The sequence below is a fragment of the Triturus cristatus genome, chromosome 3_1 (assembly GCF_964204655.1).
Source record: "Triturus cristatus chromosome 3_1, aTriCri1.1, whole genome shotgun sequence".
Taxonomy (NCBI): Eukaryota; Metazoa; Chordata; class Amphibia; order Caudata; family Salamandridae; genus Triturus; species Triturus cristatus.
The window spans coordinates 643451888-643477388 of record NC_140583.1 but is presented as its reverse complement, the minus strand read 5'-3'; the positions used below and the strand labels follow the sequence as shown (position 1 = coordinate 643477388).

The 25501-nt window shown below is 44.5% G+C and overlaps 1 protein-coding gene across 3 annotated transcripts in view; it reads right to left on the bottom strand.

Moving 5' to 3' along the window:
- The window catches only part of INTS14 (integrator complex subunit 14), a 157091-nt gene that overhangs the window by 75249 nt on the left and 56341 nt on the right, over positions 1-25501 (bottom strand). For all 3 annotated transcript variants that reach the window (XM_085644635.1, XM_085644634.1, XM_085644633.1), the window contains exons 7-8: positions 18554-18646; positions 8034-8169 (exon numbers count right to left, since the gene is read on the bottom strand). In XM_085644635.1, the coding sequence (XP_085500761.1) occupies positions 8034-8169; positions 18554-18646 (229 nt within the window). The remainder of the gene's footprint in view (positions 1-8033; positions 8170-18553; positions 18647-25501) is intronic.

Below are 25501 nucleotides of genomic sequence, written 5' to 3'. Positions count from 1 at the left end.
GGGGCTATTTGGAGCACAAAAGGCTTCCTTGATCACGCCAACAGTAGAGTCTGTTGGGGCTGGAATGACCAAACTACAGGCTTGCCTGAGGAGCGCTGTTGCTTAAGACTCTCCACCTCTGTGATTGTAAAACTGATACATTTGGGGCAGCTCCCCCGAGCAATCCCCAACTGAATTGCCCCTTATATCCAGAAGGTGTTTTTCTGATGTGACAAGTGGCGCGCGATATGACACAATCAGAGCCCTTAGTTTTGAAGCAGTAGGTAGTGTTACAATGATCAATAATATATGGGGGAAGAACTGGTGGAGGCATTGGATAATTTAGTGCAACAATTTGTAAATAATGCTCTTGTAGTAGCAGTGGCTGCTTCTGCTCTAGGACTATGGAGCTCCTCCCCTATTTGTGGTGCTTTACACTCTGTGCAATCTTCCACTTCCTTAAGTGCCTGCCTTGTTAACGGACTCAGATTATAGGAGGATGCATTCTCATGTAGGGCATACCTTTTTATAGTCTTTACTTTTATAAGATCAGTACCACAGCAGTGATGTGGAATGCTGCAGATGAAATTCAATCTTACAAGGCGATGCATCCTGAAGCCCGGTGTGATGTTAGTTCTCCCACTTCACTCAAAATAAAAAATCCTCAGTTTGCTCATCACTGGGTGCATTTGGGTGGCGTGGACAGGCATAAATATATAGGAGATTTTGAACCAAACCTCCATAAAGGTCTACACAGTAGCCTCTTCATCCACAGAGTGTGTATCTACGCTCTTTCACCACTTAAGCTTTGAAGCAAAATGCTCGATTCTAGTTTTTTTAAAATGTTATTTTAAATGAACTATGTTAGTAACGAATGTCTGTCTTCAGAAAACAGTGGCAGCCTCATTCATATTCTACATTTGGTAAGGGTTAGCAATATTTAACTTTCCTATTTGTATCACATTATTAAGTTGTTGCACTGAAGTGGAATAATCAGCAGAATGTTTCAATTGAAGTTTTGTTTGATTGAAATTCAAAGATATCAAGGCAGTTTTTCAGTTCTCCATGAAGCTGTTAAGTTATACCATTATTTCTATTAAATTTACTGCATGGATTAATTTGTTCTAAATGTATACATTTGTCACTTATCATTTATTATTAGTGACAAGACGTAGACTTCAAATATATATCTAAGGTGCAGTTCTGAATATTTATCACCACCTCTGATTTCACGCCCGAGTAGTAATTTTGGGACAATACCAAAATCCCAGATTCCCTTCTAATTTATTCCTAACTCTAAATCCCGATGATGGGGATCAGCGAGCAGAACTAACTCTTACGGTCTAAAGCCAGAGGCTAATAAAACGGTTACAGTGGCTGTAGTGGAAGTTTCAAGAACGTGGTGGGGAGCACAAAGTGCATGATTTCTCTTTCTTGACTTGCCGTTTCTATGACTGGAGGATGTAGTTCCTGTGATTAGAGGATGTCTTCAATAGAACACATCTCCCACAAACCTTGAGGAGAATGTAAACAGGCTGAGATTTGAGATGGCATGGATGCGGTGAGTGGATTTTTGACTTTGAACATTGAGTGGGTATAGGTAATGGGGGAATGGAAGTAGGTATGGATTATTGTGTCTGGGTCGCACCTTAGGTAATGGTGGCATCTGGGATGACTTGGGGTGAGTGACTGAGGCTTACTGAGTGAAAAATGTTGTGCAACACTCTACTTCGGCCATAATTTTATCACAGGTGTTCACTTGCCCTCTGGCTGAGATTCTGCATTATCAGGTTTAACCCCGTTAATGACATTTTGTCATCAGGTGAAAGGCAGCACTGATGCCAATCATCAGTTATAACTTATCAAACTGTAGATCAAGTTGGAATGCCACCATTTTGAACCCCCTAAGATTTGAGTCGCTGACCTGTTGCAACACATGCTGATTCTGTCTGATCCACCACTTTCAAATTTCGCCAGCCGCCACCGAGTAGTACCACTGCAATTCGTTGTCCAGACAACTGAAAAAGTATGGGCAACACATGCCCAGACAGGACACATCATCAAACCCCGCTGTACAATCAAACAAGCTAGAAGCAAGAACCGGCAAGGCAAAATCTGGAAAACTGGCCGCATTTATCAGCCTTTGAGAAATGAATGGTTCATGATGATCATGAATATAGCGCCTTGGACACATCAGCTGGTGGCTCTCAACATTGGCCAAAGATATAGACGATTCAGACAAAAATGTTTGACCTTTCAGATCGGTCAGGAGGGTCACAGGTGCAATTCCTCCAAATACCCAATAAATGCAAAAAGGCTGAAAGTCGTGCAAGCTCAACTTCAGGGACTACTGGAGATCGTTCAGGGATCCTATTGTTCGATCCAGATGACACTGTACCCCTCAGGGTCCTCTAATTGGGTTTCTTTTCCAGCAGTTGTGGTGTATATTCAAACACTGGTCCATAGGGGTTTGCTACAGATGTGTGTAACTGCTTAATGAGCAGAATGCCATCGACCTGCTCTATTGTGAAAGTGGCTGAAACCCTGCAGGTTTATCCAAATATGACCACTTTCCTCACTACATTCTCCAGCGACCCTAAGAGGGGCATAGGCAAGTCATGAAAAGCCTGTCAGGGCAAATTATTGTATTTCTCAGGGCCCTTTCCAAGATCATAGGCATGGCTGTTTATGTCAAAGAATCACAGACCCGAGAGATTCTGAAGAACAAGCTGGTTAGGCTCAACGAGCAAATTGCCAGTTGGTGGGTGTAGGAAGCTGGGTCTTTATATGATATATCAAAATAAGATATATCGTGTAAAGAGTCCAGGGGTTACCTTATGAGTGGGCACAGGCATGCCATGGCAATCCCAAGGTGCTCTGCTAGGGCGAAGTGTGGTCAAGCAGCCTTAGGCTTCTCACAGAGGAGTGCAAGACATCTGAAAATACATACAATGGTCAATAAATGAGACACACAACTCAAGGAGGAGAGTCACACCACTTTAGAAAAAATATATATGTTTAGGCATCAGACGAAAATCGTTCAGGTAAGTTAGTTTTTAAATATGAAGTCTTTTTAGTTCAAACAGTCAACACTTAGTGCAATTTCTGGAGGCTGCAATCTTATCCTATGGGAGGAAAAGTCAATGCGGCATCCAGGTATAGTACAGTGAAGTACAGGACCCTTCTCCAGGAGTTAAGGTGAGTGGTGGGCAATGTACAAGGCAGCACCAGCAGAACACCACCAGAGGCACTAGGGCGGCTGGGTGCAGAGGTGCAAAACAGCATTGCGACTCTTCTCGTCATTCAGGTCGGCAGGATCTGGTAGTCTGGTGCCAGGGGCTCTCCTAAATACTCAATTTTGAGGCGTGAGTGGAGTGTAGGGTAGTAGCCAATGGGCTACTTACCCTCGGGGTCACTACGCCCCCCGATATGACCCCTTCCTGTGGGAAGTGGGCATAACCCTGTCCCAGAGTTCTTAAGTATGCCATCACAAAGAGGTCTACTCCTGAAAAGTCCTGTCCACATCAGTTTAGCCCACCTTAGGGGTTTTACTAGCCTGGGGGAGGCACACCTACCTGATTAGCTAATGTTTCCGCCTGTCCAGGTGCCAAAGGGGCTCTTGACATAAGGGGGGTCAGCTTCCTCTCCTGTGAGGGGAGCCAGATTTGCATTTCAAAAGCAGCAGCAAGTCATCCTGTGGGAGGGGGTAGGCACCCTCTTCCCGGACAGGCTTTTGTTCTGGGTCTCCTGAGAGGAAAGGGCTCTCACCCTAATAGGTCAGAACAGTGTCTCAGGTGGCAGGTTAGTAGAAACCAGTCAGCAAGCACACAAGAGCCTGGTAGGTCCTCAGCAGGCATCTCTAAGGTGCCCTCTGTGTGCTTGTATTGGTAAATCCAACACTGGAATCAGTGTGGGTTCATCAATACGAGAGGTTTGATACCAAACATCCCTATTTTCAATGAAACCATCATGTAGCTGGGGAACTCGTTTTCAACAGTGTCCAGCACATGTTCTAAAATGGCTTCCCTGTCCACTTGCATTGGCAGTAATGGAACTGACCAGCACAGGGGCATATCTGCTCATGCAAGTATGCCCTAATATGTAATATCAAGCATGCTGCCTTAGGGGTGTATGGCCTGCTGTAGGGGTGACTTACAAGTACCACATGCAGTGTTAGGGGGCCTGGCACACAGTGATGTGCGTCAGGTCGTGTTTTCAGTTTTGTCTGCACCAAAATAAGCGGCCTGCGATAGCAGCCCTGCATGAGGTTTGTGAGGGATCCCTTTGGGTGGCACAATTCATGATGCAGCCCTTGGGGTACCCTCTTTAGTACCTTAGGCCCTAGGTACCAGGGTTACCATTTACGAGGGACTCAGAGGGTGCTAAAGGCATTGCCAAATGGGGGAACAATTGAAGTTATGGGAAAAAACACTGCTATTGGGGGCCTGGTTGGCAAGAACCCAGTACACTTTAGTCAAAGTTGCATCAAATATCAGGAAAAAAGTGGGGAAAGGGTACTGCAACAAAAAACCAGTTTCCTACAGGGGACCAGAAATTATTGTGGTACCAGCAGAAAGACACAGATCAATCCTTATGCGTATTGATCCAGAATTATCCAGCTGGGGTCAGTCAAAGCAGCACCCGAGGACATCATTTTGCGACTCATTTATAAGGGACTTGGGGATGTTTGTCAATACCTTTATGGCCTTGGCTAGGGCTCAGGTCTCTAAGAAGGTGTTTCAAACGGTCCTGTTTGGAATTGTTGAATGATACAGGGAATGTTGGAATGGACAAGTCCCAGAGAGAGGGTTTTTAAATCGCAGAAGAGGTGATGAATGTTTGACAACCCCAGTAGAACCTTTTTCCCGTCCAGAGCAAGAAATAGCCGGGGCAGATACGGCGGAGGCATTTACAGAGCAGGTTACCAGTGCAGTGCAGATACCAATGTTATATGTAAAAGATAGTACAATTTTACCAAGTATTTTTGTGGGATGAATACAGTATTTTCTTCATAACTGGTATCAAGTGACACAAGCAGCATGGGTGATAAAAACTGTTCAGGGATTTAAGAAAGACTTTTATAGTTCCCCTGTTCCCACAGACTCCTCTCAAACCACTGAATTTTTCACGTCAAGAGCTGAATTTTATTGACGCAGTTATTCAAGAATTACTGCAGAAGGAAGCGATACACTTTGCAAAGCTCCACTGCAGAGGATCTTGCAGCAATATTGTTCTGGTGAGCAAAAAAAGGCAGGGGTGACAGGTTAGTACTAAAATGTGAGCCATTTCAATGGTTGGGTCCTCTACAGACATTTCAAGATGGACGTAAAGTAAACCATTGTCTCAGAGATATTCAGGAAAACGACTAGATGGTTGGTTGAATCTCAAAAATGACGGTGGGTTAGACCTCTACGTTCAGGCTGTTGTCAGCCCTTTGTTGTTTTACCAAAATTATGAACCCGACAGAGGAGAATCTGAGAGCCAAAGGAGTTCAGCTGTCTATCTAGATAATCAAATCATCGTGGCGCAAGTCAAAGTTGATGAACTGTCTGGGACAGTACACCTGTTACAGGAAGTGAGGTCCCCTTCACTACAGTGCGCTACAGAGGTTAAAGATCCAACATCACCGCAAGGGGTCTATTGTGTAGGGACAAAATAAATCTGTGCCACAGTGGAACTCTCCTGGTGACTAAAGCACACGGAAGCCTGGAACAGCAGGGCCATATTTGGTTCCCGGTTAGAGGTGGTCATTGAGTGAGATCTCTGCAAACGGGACTGGGAACCCAGTTGTGGCTCAATCTCCACAGTCTGTTGATGGTCCAAAATAGAGTTGAACATCCATGTCCATCCATTGCTTGTAGTTATTAGCGGGATACTTTCCCATAAAAACTTTACCCCCTCTGAAAGAAAATAGTTGCATTCTTCACCAGATGGTCAATGTTTTGTCAGTCTGTTATATAAAGAAACTGGAAGGAGCAAGGATGTTTGGCACTTTTGCCTACAACACAGGATTTTAGTGGTAGCAGAGCATCTTCAGTAAAATCAAATGTGGTGCAGACGGGGGGCAGGATATGGGGGCTGGAGTGGGGGCGATCTGTGTGCTTCCTCACTGAACAGACAACTGGACACACATTTCAGCTTGAGGGTTGATGCATACTACAAGATTGGAGTAGGACTCTCTACTATGCATTACCCCAATTTATGACCATTTCTTAGGTGGAAGCCCAAGCAAGGAGGCAGAGAGAAGATATGATTCTGAGGACTCCCTTGTGGAGAGCTGTGGTTCCCAGTTATTCTAGAGATGCAGTGTTATTCATCGCTGAGACTTCACTCTTTCCCAGATATGTTCTGGTAGAGCAGTTACACTTCATGGCCTAGAGGGCGTAAGGGGTAATTGGCGAATGCCTGGATTATCGTAACAAGCTGAATTCTTTATCAAACAGGCACGGTCTACCATTAGTGATATTTCTGCTTTCTAGAAGTGATAGGAGTGTTGGCGCAACAAGCCTGTGGGGTGCAGGGTTACAATTTGTGGTAAACTTCTTATCCCAACTGGCTTTGGCTGGTCTTGTTTACAGATTGGTTCAGATCTGCATTTCAGCTAGTCATATACCAATTGAGAGTAAACCAATCGGCAAACACACTTTGCTGGGCAAGTTAATGAGAGGGATCAGATTATCTTGTCCAGGAAACAACTATCAGTAAAATTAACAATGTTGGTATATTTAATCTTGTGCGTACGAGTGCCAGATAAGGGTTGATTTGGATCTAGCTGGTGGAATTTCTTTTCCTCCACAGGGAGTTTCACTTTATATTTCTAGGCATGCTAATACTTATTCTAAATGTGTATCATACCCTAGCTTCCCAGATAATCTCAGATTGTGTGTGGTGCAAGGTTTAAAGGCATACGAGGATTGCACCAGAGAGATTGAAGCTGATTGTCAAGGGCAGTTGCTTATTGCTCTACAACACCTTGTAGACCGGTGACATCAGCAACACAGGTCAGGTGGGTAAAATGGTCTATGCATGAAGCGATTACTGATGTGAATACGTGTGCAGCTCATTCAGCCAGAGGTGCTATGGCAGCTAGGATGCTGGGTTCTAGATTAGAGGAGATTATGAAGGCCACTGATTGGTTTTTGGACTCAAACTTCAAAAGATTCTTTTGTAAACCGATTAAGATTATTGGTTAGATTGTGATGGACAAGCATTAAACAAATTTTGATTCAAGCCTCCAGTCCAGAAAGAGAATAAAAAGAATTCTAGCTACTGCCGCAAGAATTTTCAGTTCTATTAAGGATACAGAAGGAGGAATATCCCACCCAAATGTATAAGGAAACTAACAACTGTGCATTAAGTATATAAAGTACGGTTGTATGGGAACCAATGTTTACCTGCCCTTGTTAGAAATGTTGCTATGTATATTGAAAAGGAGGTTACGTGACACTTTCTTTTTCAGGAAATGAACAAAGGCAGGATTAGATTCCCAAACAATGTGCGGAATAATTTGTATAGCGAGGAGGTGGGAGGCTGAGTGACGTTGGTTGAGTTTATTAAGGGTCTACACTGCGCAAATAAAGAATTAGTAAAATGGTGTCAATCCCAGTTAGTTTGCTGCAGTCCATGTAGATTGGCAGACTGGGGTTTGACATGTGTTATCACTGGAAATGTCATTTTTGCGGTTTACTGTTTTAATTGGCTGCTTTGAAATTGCAGTAAAAAGAGAACCATGATCCTCACCTCTGTGTCCTGGTTAGAATTGACAATTCTTGACAATAGCTGGAAATCTCTAATTTCACTTCCTTTTACCCCTATCAAATGCTTTTCTGAACTTGCTCAGCCATGTCAATTTCAATAGGAGACAAATGAAAGTCCATCAATCGTTACTGAACACAGACCTTTTAGTATCCAAAAACAATAGGTAAGAGATTGACAGGTGATGGTTAAATACACTGAATGACTGAGATGAAAATAGGAAACAGCCTCACAGAGAAATTTAAAGGTAGGTTCTAATAACCACCAAAATCCTTTGAGGGTCTGGAAATCATTCTTACCCCAGCTGGACAATGGCAACCATCCCTTCCACTTTCAGGCTACCATGCAGTAACACACAGAAGTTGGGCATTTTGCCAGCTAACTGATTTTCATCCTCGGTCTCGTCTGTGATGCCAGCATTAACTTCATCACCCTCTAAAGAAAAAGAAAGTTGCATTCAAAAAAAATTCTTCAGCATTTGAAGACCATGAAATCAACAAACTAAAGAGGAAAAACAGGCAAAATACAACAGTAAAGACCCAATTTATCAACATTAACAAGCAACTTACACCCAAACTCAGACTCCACCATCTTCTGGCAACACTCAATCAGGATTCAGAAAGAACCACATCATCCTCTCCCTGCCGGACAAGACAACTACCACCAGAACCAACTTCACTATGGTAGCAGAGTGGATGCGAAACAACTGCCTGACGCTCAACTCCGACAAGATGGAAGTACTGGTCTTCGGCAACAAGACCTCCCCATGGGACTCCACCTGGTGGCTGTCAGAGAGAAGACTGTAGGAAGTTGTCTCTTTATAGGATATATCAAAATAAGATATATCGTGCAAGAAGTCCAGTGATTCCCTTATTTGTGGACAGGGGCTGTTCTAGCAATCCCAAGGTGCTCTTCTAAGGGGTAGTGTAGTCGAGCAGTCGTAGGCTTTTCAGAGGAGTGCAAGACACCTGCAAATACACATAATAGTCAATAAATTATGCACACGACTCAATAAGGAGATACACACCAATTTATAAAAATAACACGTATCTTTATATATATATTTAGGCACCAGAATCAATACGATCAGGTAAGTGCATTTTTGAAGAGAAATACTTTGGTGTTTGTAAAGTAGACAGTGCAATTTTAAGAACCTGCAATGTTATTCTACGGGAGGAAAAGCAAGTACCGCAGTCAGGTACAGCACAGTGACTTATGAGACCAATCCCAGAGACTTCAGTTGAGTGGAGGGCAAGGTCCAAGGCAGCACTAGCAAGACATCACCAGCGGCACTAGGGCAGCCGGGTGCAGCGGTGAAAAACAGCATCTGTAGCCCAATGGAAGTTAACGGGGATCGGGCTTTGTGAAAAGAGGCTGCAGGTTTTACCTGGGAGGCCAGTCGGGCTGAACCACAGAGGGGCTCAGGCCTCACGATGCTAAGCGACACCTTTGGTCCTCTTCTCCACGGGTGACGGATGCAGAAGTGTCCTTAAGTATTGGGTTTTTCTCACTGGGAGCAATCGCAGTAGAGGGAGCCTGCGCACAGAGCCTTTACCCAAGCATGGTTTCTGACCTCCTGAGAGCAGAAGCCCTCACCCTTGGTGGTCACAAAGATGTCTCTGGTAGCAAGCTGGTGTAAACCAGTCAGTTACTACACCAGTGGTTGGTAGGTTTTCAAGGGGCACCTCTAAGGTGCCCTCTGATGCCAGTTTTGGATTTATTAATACATGCACACAGTGTGGGTTCATGTCCATTAATACGAGATGTTTGATACCAAACAACCCTATTTTCAGTGAAGCCATCATGTAGCTGGGGAACTGTTTTCACCAGTGTCCAGCGCATGTACTCGTAATGGCTCTCCTGTTCACTTGTACTAGCACAACAGGGCTGACCATACAGGTGTATATCTTCTCATGCAGTTATGGCCTCACATGTAGTATAGTGCACCCTGCCCTAGGGCTGTAAGACATTCAGTAAGAGTGGCTTACCTATACTCCATGTTGTGTTTCACTTTTGTCTGCATCAAGACACGTAGCCTGCAGTGGCAGTCTGTATGTGTTTGGTGAGCGGTGGAACAATTTGTGCTGCAGCCCTTAAGGACCCTATTTGACCCCTTTACACTAGGTACCAGGGGTACCACTTACTAGGGCCTTACATGGAGGGTGAAAGGCATTGCCAATTGGGGAACAATTTCCCAGTTTGGGGAAAAATATATGGCACTGGGGACCTGGTTAGCAGGAACCCAGTGCACTTCCAGTCAAAATCACATCAAATATCAGGCAAAAAGTGGGGGTGACCATGTCAAAAAGGGCTACTTTCCTACAAGGACCAACACACAAACCCCCAGACCATGCAAGGAATCTGGGGATCATTCTAGACGACAAGCTCAACATGACGTCATAAGTCAATGCAGTGTGCACTTCCTGCTTCCATATGCTGCGAAAAAGTTTCAAATGGTTGCCTCAGAAGACCAGATGCACCATCACGCAAGCACTCATCACCAGCAGGCTGGAATACGGCAACGCTCTCTACACCAGACTCTCCAAACAACTCCTACACAGACTTCAGAACATCCAGAACACTGCTGCAAGACTCGAAGTCTACCTCCCATGCCGCACCCACATCACACCACACTTCAGAAAGCTTCACGGTCTCTGCAGGAGGCTGGCTTAGTAGATGGTGCGCGCTTACTTAAGCGAAGCACCCTTCACTAATCCAGACAACCCTTATGGTGATTTATGTGGTCTTTGATAACCTTCTGAAAGCTCTCCAAGTGGTAGCTGTGGAGAGCAGCTTTCAGGCTTAGTCCAGAAGGAGTGTTACTCAGCTTGTTTTACCAGTTCTAATCATTTAGAGTAGGTAAAACTAAAAAGAACCACACAGTGTATATTTAAAAATATGTCTATTTATTACATTACACTCACTTACACATTGGTATATCTCCTACCCAGAGATAAAAACACAAATACACAATAATGCTTTAATTGCAATAAGGTAAATGGCAAAATACAGTGGTCTCCAGGGGAAGACCAAACCATATTAACAAAATTGGAATGCGTACTGCAACCGGAGTTGGGACTTGGACCAGGAGACTCAGTGGAGCTGGGGACACAAGGAACCACCCAAGGTAAGTACCCAGTAACCTCACAGAGTCTGTGTGCAGAGTGGAAACACAGCTGCGTGTCCGATAGAAGTCAATCAGAAAGTCACTGTTGCAGTTTTGGAGAAGAAGGACCCTTCCCAGTGGATCCTGAAGGAAACATGTGAAAGACAGAAGGTTGGAGAGTCACCCCACCCGTGGATATCCCACGAGCCAAGACACCTACACCAGGGAAGCGGGGTGCATAGTTGCGAAGGGACGTCAGAATCCGCCGTAGACCACAATGGAGGACTTCAAGAAAGATGCCACTGGAGAAGGCTGTGCAACAGTCCGGTGGAATCCAAGGGTGGATTCTTGAAGTGAAGAACCTGTAAGCAGAGGGGACATTCTCAATGCCACTCGGAGGTGACCACAAGGCACGGAAAAGCAATGCCCACCTATGACGAACAGTTGAAGAGAGTCAACAGGGACTTGTCACTGCAGCTGTGAGGACCAGGCGAGGCTGAGGAAGACCAGGAGCCATGCACAAGCTGTCCTACATCGGGAGTCGAAAACTAGCGGGTCGGTGTCCGGTGGAAGTACCAAAAAGCCTTGGCAGCTGAAACAAGCGTAAAAAGCAAAGATGGAGCATTGTTGGGACCAGCAAGGTCCAAGGAACTCACCACAAACAGTGGAGTCAGAGCAGGCCCCGATCAAGCAGGGGAGCCCACTGGAGCAGAAGACGACCCTCAAGAGGACCCAAAGGCCAATGGCACAGGAGTCACAAGAGGACTTCGAGCAGCTTACCAAGAAGGACGGCCCACATTGCTGAGGATGCGGCGAGGACACTGTACTTGGCAGGGAGAGATGCTGCAGACTGGAGCTTTTTGTAGCCCGAAGATCTCTGGAGGGCAGAGCCAACAAGCCTTGGCAACAACAAGTCGACGAGGTGCGCAGAGGTTCTGTCCCACCAGGTCCGACGAGGGATACTAGCCTCAAAATTGCAGAGAGGACAGGTCAGGCCTCGAAGGAGTTGCAGAACCACCACCTGTGTTGCTGAGCCTTTCGAAGTCCTTGGGACGTCAAGAGCAGCAGACCCTTCAGCTTTGTTGTGGTGCCTGCAGATGCAGGGGAGTGACTCCTTCACTCCAAGAGAGCTTACTTTAGGTGTCCTTGATGCCCACAGGTCTAGTGAAAATCCTGGAAGAAGCACAGACGATGAAGAAAACTTGCAGAATAGCGAGACCAGGAGAAGCAGGAGTCTTCCTTGATGCAGTCTCGATTCCAGGCGAAGTCCAAGCTTTCAGACGGTCGAAGAGTGACGTCGTTTCTGGCTTGAGTCTTGTCCCACGACAAATCTGAGGACCCACACACAGGTAAGCCCTTAAATACCATAGGAAAGGGGTTAGGGCAACTCAGGGGTCCCCCCTGGAGGAGGGACTGGTCAGAGGGGAGGATACTCCCATGTCCTTGGTCCAGTTTCGCGCCAGAGTGGGAACCAAGGGCACCCAGAATTGGTTAGAACTGGAGTATGCAAAGAAGGCACCAAATGTGCCCTTCAAAGCAGTCTGGTGGAGCTGGCAAGCATGCCCACCCCAGCCCAATATACTAAGTCCTGTCTGGGAGGTGATAACACTTCCCTGTGACAGGAAACCTACTGTTCTACCTTCCCCTGCTCGAGCACAGTAGCAGGAGGAGGACAGAATCGTGTCTGGGGTCGGCGGCAGCACTAGCTTGCTGGTAGACCGTGGAAGGCTGTTACCAGGAGTACTGGGGGCTTCCCAGAGGAGCCCCCCCCCCCAGTGCATGGAATCATACCTCCAACACCGGTAACGATGTTGGGTATGATTCTAACATATTTGATACCATACATGCCCAGGATCAGCACAGCCACTATATATTTAGCCATCGTGTAGTGACAGATGGCCACTATATGTATCAAAATGGCTGACCGCACTTACAAAGCCTGGAGAATCGACTCCGGTGTTTGTAGGGGTGTTTGTAGGGGTGTCCTACTCATGCAAGGGTGCCCACACTCTTATAACCCAGCACACTGCCTTCAGGATTGAAAGGCCTGCCTTAGGGGTGACTTACAGGTTTTAAGTGCAGTGAACTCAGATATAAGAAAACTAATATCTGTCAGAAGTGGTGCTAGCACCAGCTTACACAGGCTGCAATGGCAGGCCTGTAGTCACAGTTTGGAGTGGTCTCTCATTGGTGGCACAATACATGCTGCAGCCCATGGGAGACCCCTGGTGTACCTATGCCCTGGGTACCTTAGTACCATATACTAGAGAGTTATAGGGTTACACCAGTAGCCAATTGTAGAGGTACCAAAGTACTTACCATGTCAAATTTAGGAAGGAAGCACAGTGACTGGGGTCCTGATTGGCAGGATCCCAGGCAGACTGGTCAAAAATCTGTTGAATGCTCTTTTTCTCTTCAACTGTGAACCTCTCCTCCTTTCCATTTGGGTCACTGTAGACCGTGGAAAGATTAAAACCTTTATTTATTTTTCCTCACAATTTCTCAGTTTTTGTTGGAAATTGTAACTATTTTTTTAAAACAGTCTCAGTCACACACACTCACACACACTCACACACACTCACACACACTCACACACACTCACTCTCCCTCTCGCTCTCTCCCTCTCGCTCGCTAACCGGATCCAGAATAACTTTTCCACAAAAGTCAGTGGGTTTTAGTAGAAAAGGTTATTTGATTATTAGAACTATTCCCCCAAATAAGGGTTTTATCAGCCTGTTTTAATGAGGCATTCTACACTTTGGTTCAGGGTTTAATCCCAATGACAGACTACCAAAATGAGGCATAGATGAAAGGGAATAGTACATACTAAATATCTTACATTATAATATGTTGAAAGAATTAAAAATAAGGGGGTGGAAAAATGATTGGAAGAGGACTGGGATAAGGTAAAAAGAAAAACAGGTTGGGATCGAAAGAGGGCTGAAGGGAGCAAACTGGAAAATCAAGGAAGAATGGTGGGACAGGAATGATAGTAAAGGAAGAAGATACGAAAATGGGTAGAAAAAATGAAGGAGGAAAAAGAAGGGAGAAATTGAGGGAGAAAGTATGGAAGATGAGCACAGAAAAACTGACTAAACAAAAGGTAGGGTGGAGAAATGAAGATCAAGAGGAGAACAAATAAGAATCAAGTGGAGATGGCACCACTCTGTCTGGTATAATGCAAGAGACGTCAGTTCGAGCACGCCGGATTGATCTGGTTGACATTTTGCCATGTTTTTTTCCCTAAAAGCATCTCTCAACAAGTATCCAAAACCAGTTTTGGGGGGACGGGGAGGTGGGGGTTGAGGGGTGGTTTATTAAGAGGGCAGAGTTGCTGATTCAGCCACAGCCGGGCCAACAAATTTATGCCTAGAGTGACTGCTCTCTATTCTATGCTTACTGCTTGAATGAGGAGATTGCTAGTCGATTTCATGTTTAACTACATCTTTTCTGAGCTTTTTTTAAAAAGGGTGTGAGCTTAACATTGAGTGAAGTCAGTTTCTTCTACTAACCCTCCAATCAAGGGTGGTCATAATTTCTAGTGAAGGATTCTGAACTAGTCTGAGCACCTTGCTAAAAAAAAAGTATATTAAAAGAATAGGCTTATGGTTTATTGGACAATCAATTAACCATAGGTGACATCTGTGGCAACAACAGCCTGGCAGAACTCTTCTGGGAAATTTTGCAGAGGTCCACCAATGCAACCTTGTCATATTGAACAGAAAGTGTTTTGTTTTCTGGTGGTCCTTTCCTGTTAGGAGAGCTCAAAGACTACGTCTGGTGCTGCAAGACTACTTACTGAGAATTGCTTCATGAAACAAGGGTTTTGAAAACAAAGGCCAAATTTCACAACATGCATAGGTTGACAAGTATGGTCAGAGCGGCTAAAGTAGTAAGAACATAAGCCCTACTTTTCTCATTCAGAAAATAGGTACCAAATGCAGTCCTGCAGCCTCTCAACTAAATGTGGTCTCTAGAACAGATCTGTCTGCCTAGATTGAATGGAAATTATCACTGTTTCTGAGTATGGCCTATACTGACTGAGCCATACTCGGACAGACTGAGAATGCAGGCATCCATAAAGAATGCAGGTTAAGTGAGTATCAACTAAAATACAGTGATAGCTAGACGGTGCATAAACCCTCCTGCTCTGCAGATAAAGCCCAAGCCAGATAAGCAAGAAAAGAAAGACATGAAATTAAACACAATGAAAGAGAAATTCCTGCCCTACAGTAATAGACAGAATAATGAACAGTTAATCTAGAAGTAATTTAATTAAAATAAATAAAGCATCATAGACCAAAATACAATCTTCACTAGTCAGCAGAATAAAATGGAACAATGCAATATATTCAGTGAATATTGAGGGGTGGGGGAAACAAGTGAATTTCCCATGGTTTCATTTTTATTTGACTTAGAAGTTTTGTTTTTCATAGACAAATACAGTTACAATCTTATTTGCATGCAGTTTAAAAACAACTGACTTTTACATCATGTATACACTACACAACTGTATATGAATCATGCCTTCAGGCTCCGCTTAAAATTCTCGTCTGGCAGACAATACCACTTCTGCTTCTAATAACGATACCGATTTCTGAAGCTAAATGTTATGAGAGCAACTACACTACTGTACCCACACGGAGTCTTGAGAAGTAAACTGAAGTTACTAATATTGTCTATCAGATGATGGATTCTTGCTGGTTAGCGAAGGCTCCATTCCAAACTTGGTGTTGAAACGTAAAAAGGCAATCAATTCAACTCATCTCAGCTCAACTCTCGCATAGTCAATACTGTGAAATATTTGCCCCACAACTAGGTGTTCTATTAACATCACTTCCGGTTTGTCAGCCCACTCCCAAGCATCATGCATGTTGTCTAAGAGCCAGGATTTGTTTCAAATGATCAACTTCAATTTCACGTGAAAACGAAGGATATACCTTACTTTCACCTCTGGGAGATGGTTTTTCCTAGCCCTGCAATTTGATTCATTCTTGCAGTTTGTGTATGCACGGCAACCGAAAATTAGAAAATTCACAGGATGGCTCATGCACCTCTAAAAATGTAAACGTCTGGATAAGATTGTGCGTTGAGAATTTCCTTGGAAAAAGTGCACTAGACATTCATACAGTGGGGACCCTACGTGCTCTTATATTTTAATTATATTAACTATGTTTATTCAGCACAATGTAGTCAAGGCTTCTTGGCTCTATAGGCATTTACACAAAGTCAGATACAGAGAATGAAGAATCCCTCAAAAAACCTAGAAGAAAAATATTCTAGCATCCTAAATATTCAGCATGTCATGTAACGAAGATCATTTGTGGAAAAAAAAAAACTTTTGAGGCTTTTCCTGAATTTTGTCAAGCAGGACTCAGCTCAAAGTCCTTACAGGAGAAGATTCCATTTTTTTGCTAGCAATGGAAAAAAGCCCTAGCTACATAATTTACTGTCCCTGTGTTCAAAACTTGAAGAAGGTACAGGTGAACTGATCGTGATCTGACTCCTGGCTTATGCCAGTTGAATTTGGTCGCTCCAAACTATGAGATACTTGCCTAAACGCCCTTATGTGTCATTGTCATACATGTGTTATCTTTAATGGGGAGCCAAGACAAAGATTTCATGCTAGGGTAAAGTGTTCAAGACTAAAGGGTAAAGTGTTCAAGACTTCAAACATGTGCTTGCAATTTAACAATGTTACAATTTAGCATGGGCAGCGAGATGCATAGCCGTTCTATAATTGAAGTAATTCAGACATGAGCAAATTTAAAGCATCATCCTGACAGGTGCCAATGGGGGGGGGGGGGGGGGGGGGGGGGAACGACGATAAATGGCAGGGTGCTCCTCAGAATTTTCATCTTGAAGTAACAGATCTGGAATCTTTGGAGCCCGGGCTATCTACAGAAAGTTCTGTCTAGAAGTAGATTCCTAGACTATTCACAAAATTGGAGGGTTCACAACCTTTGCTCCCCCAGTGGTAAAAGCGCTATTTTGGAAAAATTAAGTTTAAAACATTTTTAAGATGACTGACGACTGAGGGTCAGGCTGTTGTTAAGAGTAGCTGGGTCGTTAGGTTTGTTTTGAAAAGCCGAAAGTCAACAAGTGTCGTTTGCATGAATATAAAATGTTACCACTGGCCAGGGGTTGCATGTATAGGCTGGAAAGACAGGATGAGGTATTGATCCACGGAGAATGCCCCAGCTAGATTTCTGGGGCTGGGAAACAAAGGGGTACGATACCCCATTGAGATCTAACACAACAATAAAAACTGACTCTTCTCACTACAGAAATATACACCCTCCACAACAGTAGAAGAGAATGCATTTAGATACGATCAACCCCCCCACCCCCAACAAAGTGAACATTTGACACCCCAGATTAAGAGGAAGCCTCCACTCCAGGCACTGCAGATAGAACACCATAAATAAAGAAAATACAGGAGTCCAATCCAGAACACACACTTGTATTCAAATTGTGCAACTTTTCCAAGGGGCCCTCAGTAAGCAAATGCCAGTTCAAACTACTACAGCAGGTATATGTATTTTTGGGACACCGGCAGCCTTTCACGCCGTATGTTAAGTCAAATCCTCATTCCACAGCACCTTATAGAGATGTTTGCAGTAGTGGCAAACTAATAAATTATGATTAATTTGATTCTCTAATAAATGAGGCCTCTACACAACAAAATTATGATGAATACGATGATCTAATAAATAAGGCCTCTACACAACATTGGTGCCTCCAATTGACTCTACATCCAGCGGACCTACAGGGAGAGGAAAGCAGGACAAACAGGTAGAAGTCTCTACCAGGGCCACTCCCATCTGCCCGTTACACCCAGGAATAAATCATTCCCGGCTGGCAGCCCCACTCCCCGCTGATGTGTGGTAGAGGGAGGATAATAAATATTCCAGGCTCCAATTCTCCACCAGAAATAACAGCTTTGTAATCCCACACTTTCAAGGCCAAGATATTAAGTGTGCAAGGAGCTGGACATCCTGCGCTGTCAGCCTACTGGCATAAACAAGTACAAGCTTGCACTGGTCCAGCAATTTTAGCGACATTCTCGGCCGAGATCCCGCTACTAACAGCGCACAAGGTATTTTTTAATCCACCTACCAAATCAGGATGAATGGACAGATCATCAATTTAGGTTCTCCAAGGTACAATAAAAATTACATCAGAAAAAAAGATTTGTTTGGGATAGTGTAGGGTAGGAACAATCGAAAGCACTCTTACATCTGCTCTCTGGCAAATAGCTGCACAACTCTCTGGCTTTACTATTTAAACAACCTTTAGAATAGTGTTTGCTTGTTCTGATTAGACCTTGCCGCTCCCACTTGTACAGTAAAAGTTAGGAAAAACGTAGACAATATCTGTTTCAAATTATGCACTGCCCCAAAAATCAATAAAATATTTGCCTTGGACACCACACAGACTATAAAAATGAATGGTTGTGTGTCTGGACATTGGGTATACCAGGATTTGTTACAAGGATGACTGCGGATGTAGAGGACTGAATCAGAACCTGCATCAGAAACTGAGGGTGATCGCAAGCTCTGTGTTCTCGCAGATAGTTGGAACAATGGCCTTGGTGTGCAATCCAAACTAAAATAAATATGAATGAAGCTAGTACATTCATTCCTAAACCCAAGCAGCAAAAGATGCACTCACTCACAGGTTGGAAACCAACGTTATTAGCAAAGGACTTACCTTTGTTAACTGCGATCGGCAAAACCAAATGTCTAGACAAGACAGGAGGGCTTGCAATATCAGAGATGTCAATAAACCCAACTATGTCGAGCTCTGTGAAATAAAAAATATATGGTTTTCAATTAAGAGTAGCTATGGAAATAAAAAATACACATACCATTCTACTGTTTAGGAAAATCAAATGTTATGGCCACATCATTACTAACAGAAGCTAGAATAAAATTTGTGAAAGCGTCAAACATACAAGGCCCCTGTGAGAAAGTGGCTCTGTATATACTGTTCCCAAATAGGTACAGGGTGTACAGAGTCCACAGTCCCCAGAGGTTTGGCAGAGGCTAAAGTTAGATATAACCTTACTCTCTAAATTGGTAGCTTGGTCGAGCAGTAAGGCAGTATCAGAGGACCGTGTAAAGCATTTGTTGCACACACTCAGTCAGCAAATGGTCTCACACACTCAATAACTGAACTCTAGGCCAATGGATTATATATAAAAAAAATATATGCTGGTTTTATTTTAGAATCAACAATAGGTATTAAAATATACTTTCTCAGAATGAGATGCTTTATATAAATACTTTTGCAATATGCAATTGGCTTTTGTAGAAAGTTACAAGTGGTTGCAATAGGCAACACAGTTTTAAACACAATAATGCATTGAGTTCAATGGAAGTTTCAAGTTATTTGCAATAGATTACTTTTAGGATTACTTTTGGGATTCCAGGACTGGATCATAGATTCAGTCCTGGGTCAGTACTTAGAAACAAGTGATAAAAGTCGACTTAGTTACTGTTATGATTTTTAGACAATATTTTGCTATTTTAAAAGTTGACACTTAAGAAAATACTTCATAAAAAACAGTCAATGATTCCCTATGGAAGAAAATTCAAGTTGCAGGTATAGTATGTTCTCGTTACTTTTGTAATCCAGTACTGGGTGCCTAGACTCAGTACTGGGACCTTTATCCAAAACAGGTAAGTAATTACGTTTTCACAATTTATACGATATTTAAAGTATGCAGAAGTCGACACTTAGAAGAAATTTCACAGAAAAACAGTCAATGGTTTCCTATCGAAGAAAATTGGGTTACTGGTAAGTACGGTTGTGAATATTTTTAAGGGTCAGTGCTGGGCACCAAGATCCAGCACTGGGAGCTCACCTAATAGCAGGTGAGTATTTTCGTTTTCGTTACTCGGCTGATTTTTGGTGAATGTTTTAAGTTTTGAAAAGTCCACACTTAGAAGAAATTTCAGGAAACACAAGCCAATGTTACCCTATGGAGAAAATGGAGTTATCGGCTTTCAGGTAAGTACTCGACTGGTAAAGTTAAGGTTCTGGGCACAGACTCAGGGGTCTCCCAGGGTCAGGTAGGTACAGTTGTTACACCCTCAGCGGCACAGGGGCAGGCGGGTGCAGAGTGAGTTAGGCCCAATGTTATCCTATGGGAGGCAGGGGGACCTTGGTTGGTGGCTGCTGACTAGCAGGCCACGCGGCTGTGGGAGCTGGGCTCCTGGTTACTTGCTCAGGGCAAATGGGGAAGTAGATAGGTGCAAAGGTTACACTGCCAGGGCGGCTTGGTGCAGGGTGCTTTTGAGCCTTCGGGCGCTCAATTGATTTCAATGGGAAAGCTCCGGTTTAGATAAAGACTGCAAGCTTGGGGACGAAGATTCTTCAGGTGCCACCACCACTTCGAGAGGTAAGTTGGGTAGTTGGAGGATAGGTAGGTACCCAGAAGTTGGGCACAGGGGGCCGTGGGGCGCCGGGTGCAGGGGTGCCTTTTGGTGTCGGGAAATCTTACCCTCTGTTGATCGCGGTTGGGGGGGTACCTGGTTCTGAGGCTGCAGGCGTCGTCAGGAGCAGAGGGAAGTCCTTGGGTGCCGGACTCTGGGTCAGTCGCCGTGGGGACGTCCTCGTGGTCTTTATTCACTCCAGCACAGGCCAGGCTTGGCGGGTGCAGAGTGTGCAGGGTTCGCGGTTCTGGGCTGATGCCAGGGATTAGAAGCAGATTTTGAGTAGAGCCTCTACTCATGGGAGTCCCAGGTGCTTACAGCCAAAAGGTAGCCAGGTCCTCCGGGGTTTGTGAGGTTGCTGGCCACAAGAGATGCCGGGTAGGAGCAGATTCGAGGGTCGACAGGCCAGTAGGGCTGGGGCCAAAGCAGTTGGTGTCTTCCTTTTCTTAGCAGCTGCAGGGCAGTTCTTCTTTCTTCTTGCTCTTCTTTGTATTTCGGAATCTGGAATATGGGGAAGGAAGGTTCAGGGTGCCCCTAAATACTAGATTTAGGGGCGTTACAGGTAGGTGAAGGGCAGGGACCAGTGGGTCCCTGTCCTGGGGTGGGTACACCCCCTATCCTGCCTCTCTCCTGTGGGAGGGGGACAGTAGCCTAGTCCTGATTGGGCAGGGCTTCCCATCTTCAAGATGGTGAGAGCCCGGAGATGTGCTTCACCTCGCCTCCCCCACCTGAGGGGTGGGGTTGGCAGGCTGGCACATCCCCTGTCCTTATTTGGGGTTTCCGGACAGGTTTCCTGCCAGAGTGGGGCTGCCAATGGCCTGGGGAAGCTCACAGAGGCGGCATGCCTTTGAAGCTTCCCCCTGCCCATCCTGGGAAGGAGATCTAGCACCTCGCCCAGGATGTGCATTGTTGAGGCCCAGGAGAGCAGGGGCTCTCCAACCCAGGGGTCCAGCAACATGTCTGCTGTGTGGCAGCCTAGGCAGCCTCCCAGACCAGACGTGGATTGTAGGTTAGGTTTCAGGGGGCATCTCTAAGATGCACTCTGGGGTGCTTGGTACATTAAATCCTACAATGGCATCATTGCGGGTTTAATGTGCTGAGAAGTTTGATACCAAACTTCTCAGTCTTCAGTGTTGCCATTATGGTGCTGTGGAGTTAGTGTTTGACGAGCTCTTAGCACCATGCACTCTTAAATGGCAGCACTGCACTTACAGTGCCCAGGAATGGACCTGGGCACTGTAGGGGCACAGGGCTCATGCTCCTGTGCCCACACCACTGGCATAGGGCACCCAGCTAGAGGGGTGGCTGATGTATGCCAGGGCAGTGTAGGTGGTGGGCATGGCACACAGGGATGTGTGCCATATCGACTGTTTTGTCTTGTACCCAGACACTCAGCCTGCAAGGGCAGTGTGTGTGTGTTAAGGTACATTCAGCAATTCAGCATAAAATGGGGGCATACCATGCAAGAAAGATGGCACTTTCTCACATCCCCACAACTGAACACTATGGGTGCTGAAATCTACTCTACTTCGAAATCAGGAGGTTAATAAATAATTGGTGATTGCACTATTTCTCTCAGGAGAGCATCCATTATCTAGAATGCCTTCCCACTTAAGCTGCACATGCCATGTGTCCTGTCTATAGCACTCCATCTCAGCACCTTGGAACAAGCCCTAAAATGTCAGTTTGAGCCAAAATATGTATAGTGATAGAGTCAAGTAAATCAGTAATTGGAGTGAAACCTAACTTGGTAAGAATTTTTTTTTTTTATGAACTGCTGTATCGGAACCTGCTTCTCTCTGGGAAACATAAGTTATAAACAAGCATTGGCATAGCCAATAGGTCTCGCCTTTGGGACCTTATGTGCTTAGCCAGAACTTGTGGCTATTTTGTAGAGCATTGTGGCTGCTGTGCATTATTATAATAAAAAGTGTTAAGCATTTTAGTTAACTTTATACAAATGAAGACGACATTATATACAACTGAAAAACCTGATTAAAAAAAGATTGCAACATAAAAAATGTCTTCTAGTTTTTTTGTACTTGCACTGCTGGCAACTTCTTCCTGCCTGTTCTCATGCTAGCTTGTTATAAATTTAATTGTTATGGGGGAGCGGAACATAAATAATGGGGGAGTGGAGGTTGGAAAACAGTAATTTAATTAGAACACGAGCAGCGGACGCACACTAGGGGAGAATCAACAGATGCCAGATTCCAAGGGCAGACTGACGTGATGCATAGGTGGTGCGCTGATGCAAAATGGTGGTGGTGAATGATGTTTGGTGCTCAGGTGGTGACATTATATGGTGTGGATTGGAGGTACATTGTGGATTATGGAGTTGTAATATGTTGTTTAGTGTGTAATTATGTGGTGTGTATTGGAAATGTGTGGAGTTGGATGGTGTGGCCTGGAACTGTGGTGTTGAGTGAAATTATGTTTAGTGAAATTGTGTCATGGTGTGGAGTGCATTTATGTTGATTGGTGGTATGTGGTACAGAGTGCATTTATGTGGAGTGTATTTATGTTGCACTGAGTAGAGTGCAATTATGTGGCATGTAATTATGTGGCACTGAGTGGTATTTTGTGGAGTGTATTTATGTTGCATTGAGTAGAGTGTAATTATGTGGCGTCTAATTATGTGCCACAGTGGTATTATATGGAGTGTACTTATATTGCATTGACTAGAGTGTAATTATGTGACGTGTAATTATGTGGTACTCAGTAGTATGTGGAGTGTATTTATGTTGCATGGAGTAGAGTGTTATTATGTGGCGTGCAATTATGTGGCACTGAGTGGTAATATGTGGAGTGTATTTATGTTGCATTGAGTAGAGTATAAGTTTGTGGCTTGTAATTATGTGGTACTGAGTGGTATGTGGGGTGTATTTGTTGCACTGAGTAGAGTGTAATTATGTGGCGTGTAACTAGGTCACACTGAGTGGTATTATGTGGAGTGTATTTATGTTGCATTGAGTAGAGTAATTATGTGGCGTGTAAGTATGTGACACTGAGTGGTATTATGGGGAGTGTATGTTGTATTCAGTAGAGTGTAATTATGTGGCACTGAGTGGTATTATTTGGAGTGTATGTTGCATTGAATGCAGTGTAATTATGTAGCATATAATTATGTGGCACTGTGTGGTATTATGTGGAGTGTATTTATGTTGCATTGAATGTAGTGTAATTATGTGACATGTAATTATGTGGTACTGAGTGGTATTATGTTGAGTGTATTTATGTTGCATTGAGTAGAGTGTAATTATGTGGCCTGTAATTATGTGGCACTAAGTAGTATTATTTGGAGTGGATGTTGCATTGAGTGCAGTGTAATTATGTAGCATATATTATGTGGCACTGAGTGGTATTGTGTAGAGTGTATATTGCATTCAGTAGAGTGTAATTATGTGACGTGCAATTATGTGGCACCGAGTGGTATTATTTGGAGTGTATGTTGCATTGGGTGCAGTGTAATTATGTAGCATATAATTATGTGGCACTGAGTGGTATTGTGTGGAGTGTATATTGCATTCAGTAGAGTGTAATAATGTGACGTGTAATTATGTGGCACTGAGTGGTATTTGGAGTGTATGCTGCATTGAGTGCAGTGTAATTATGTAGCATAAAAGCTGGTTAACCGCAGCACATACCAATATGAAAATCTATATTCAGTGCATCTGTGCTAGGAGCCCATCTATACTGCAGACATAGATATGAGATTTACGCCACTCAACCCAGTACTATCTCATGCTAAACCTCCTGCAGTGAGTGTCAAAGCAAGATATACAAATTAACCCGTTGACCGCGGCGTAAAATCCGCCGCGGTGCGGGTGATTGATTGCGCGGGCTGGGCCGCGTCGGCCAACAGACATGCGCAGCACTACGGAGGTAGTGCTCGCGACGGGCGCATGGAAAGGGTTAAAGAAAAAGGCTGTGGGGGGACTGAAAAGAGCTTTCAATGGCTAGAGATAAACCCCGCCAAATCACTTGTGGAGTTTGGCATCTTTGCCACCCGCATCCCCAGATTTCCTCTCCCGCCACAGCCTGGCCCGCAGCACAGTGCTGCAGATGGAAACCACCACACCAGTTCAATAAATCTGAATGGGTACTGACGACAACGCCAGCAAATCTGGCAACAAGTCCTTTTTGGAGGTGAGAAAACAAGGTTGCCCCTGCTGTCCCAGCAGTTGGCAGAAAAAAGTGGCATATTTGTTTTGTTGCAAGTTACATTTTCCCTCCTATTTTTAAGTGTACATGGGTAAAGGGGCATGATAACATTAATGTGTGCCAGTTGCTGCAAGTAGTGGATCCCAGCACTCCGTGTTAGGAACTAAAACTTCATTTTCAGACTTTATTTTTTATTATTTAATATTACAAATTAGGCATTGATTTCAACCGTATGTCAGAGGCTGATGATCACATGAGGTTCAGACATCCCAACGTCAACATTAAGTCTTATTTTATAGTGAACTCCATTCATCTTAGGAGGTTGGAGAGGCGCTGCAAACGAGCGGCATCACAGACCTCAGAACATTATGCAAAGCTAACCAGGCATCAGGCTGTGAGTGACATCTACAATGTATTTGCTTATGCCACCTCCTGTCTACTGGTGCCCGTGTCTTTTGCTTGCTGAAATACTGTGCCAGGGGAAAGATTGACAAGAAACTAGCCGATTGTACAGTATCAAACTTGGCGCACGATCCTCCCCTGAAGTGATCACTGGTCATCAGAACAGAAGGAACAGGTCAAAAGGGAGTAGTACTGCTGGAAGCAACTCATAAATAACTCTGTAGGAGACTAGATAGACCACACACCCAGGTCCTGTAAATCCCGTGCACTGAGGCGTGAACTCTGCTGGAGCGGTGAGAAACAAGGAGTGGCTGCTGTCCTCTGAGTAGAGAAAGCAGGGTGACCTCAGCGAAGTGGGGCTGTGTGTCCGTTTCCTGTTCCGAGGGAGGAGGTGGGAAGCCTGCTTAGAATGTGAGAAGAGCTGGTGCTGCTTCAAATACAGCAGCTGTTATCAGAGGTGTGTGTACCAGCGCGTGCAGCGAAAGCTCATTAGACAAGCCCGGGAGTGCGCACTGTAAGGAATGCAGCTGCCAGAACAGATGGCACCCTGCGCGCTCCCGAGACCCCTAGGCCATGGGAGGGGGCATTTAGAGATAAGGCGGGACATACCCAAGCCTTTGGCCACTTGCTGCTTTCTTTAGTGAAAGCCTTACGC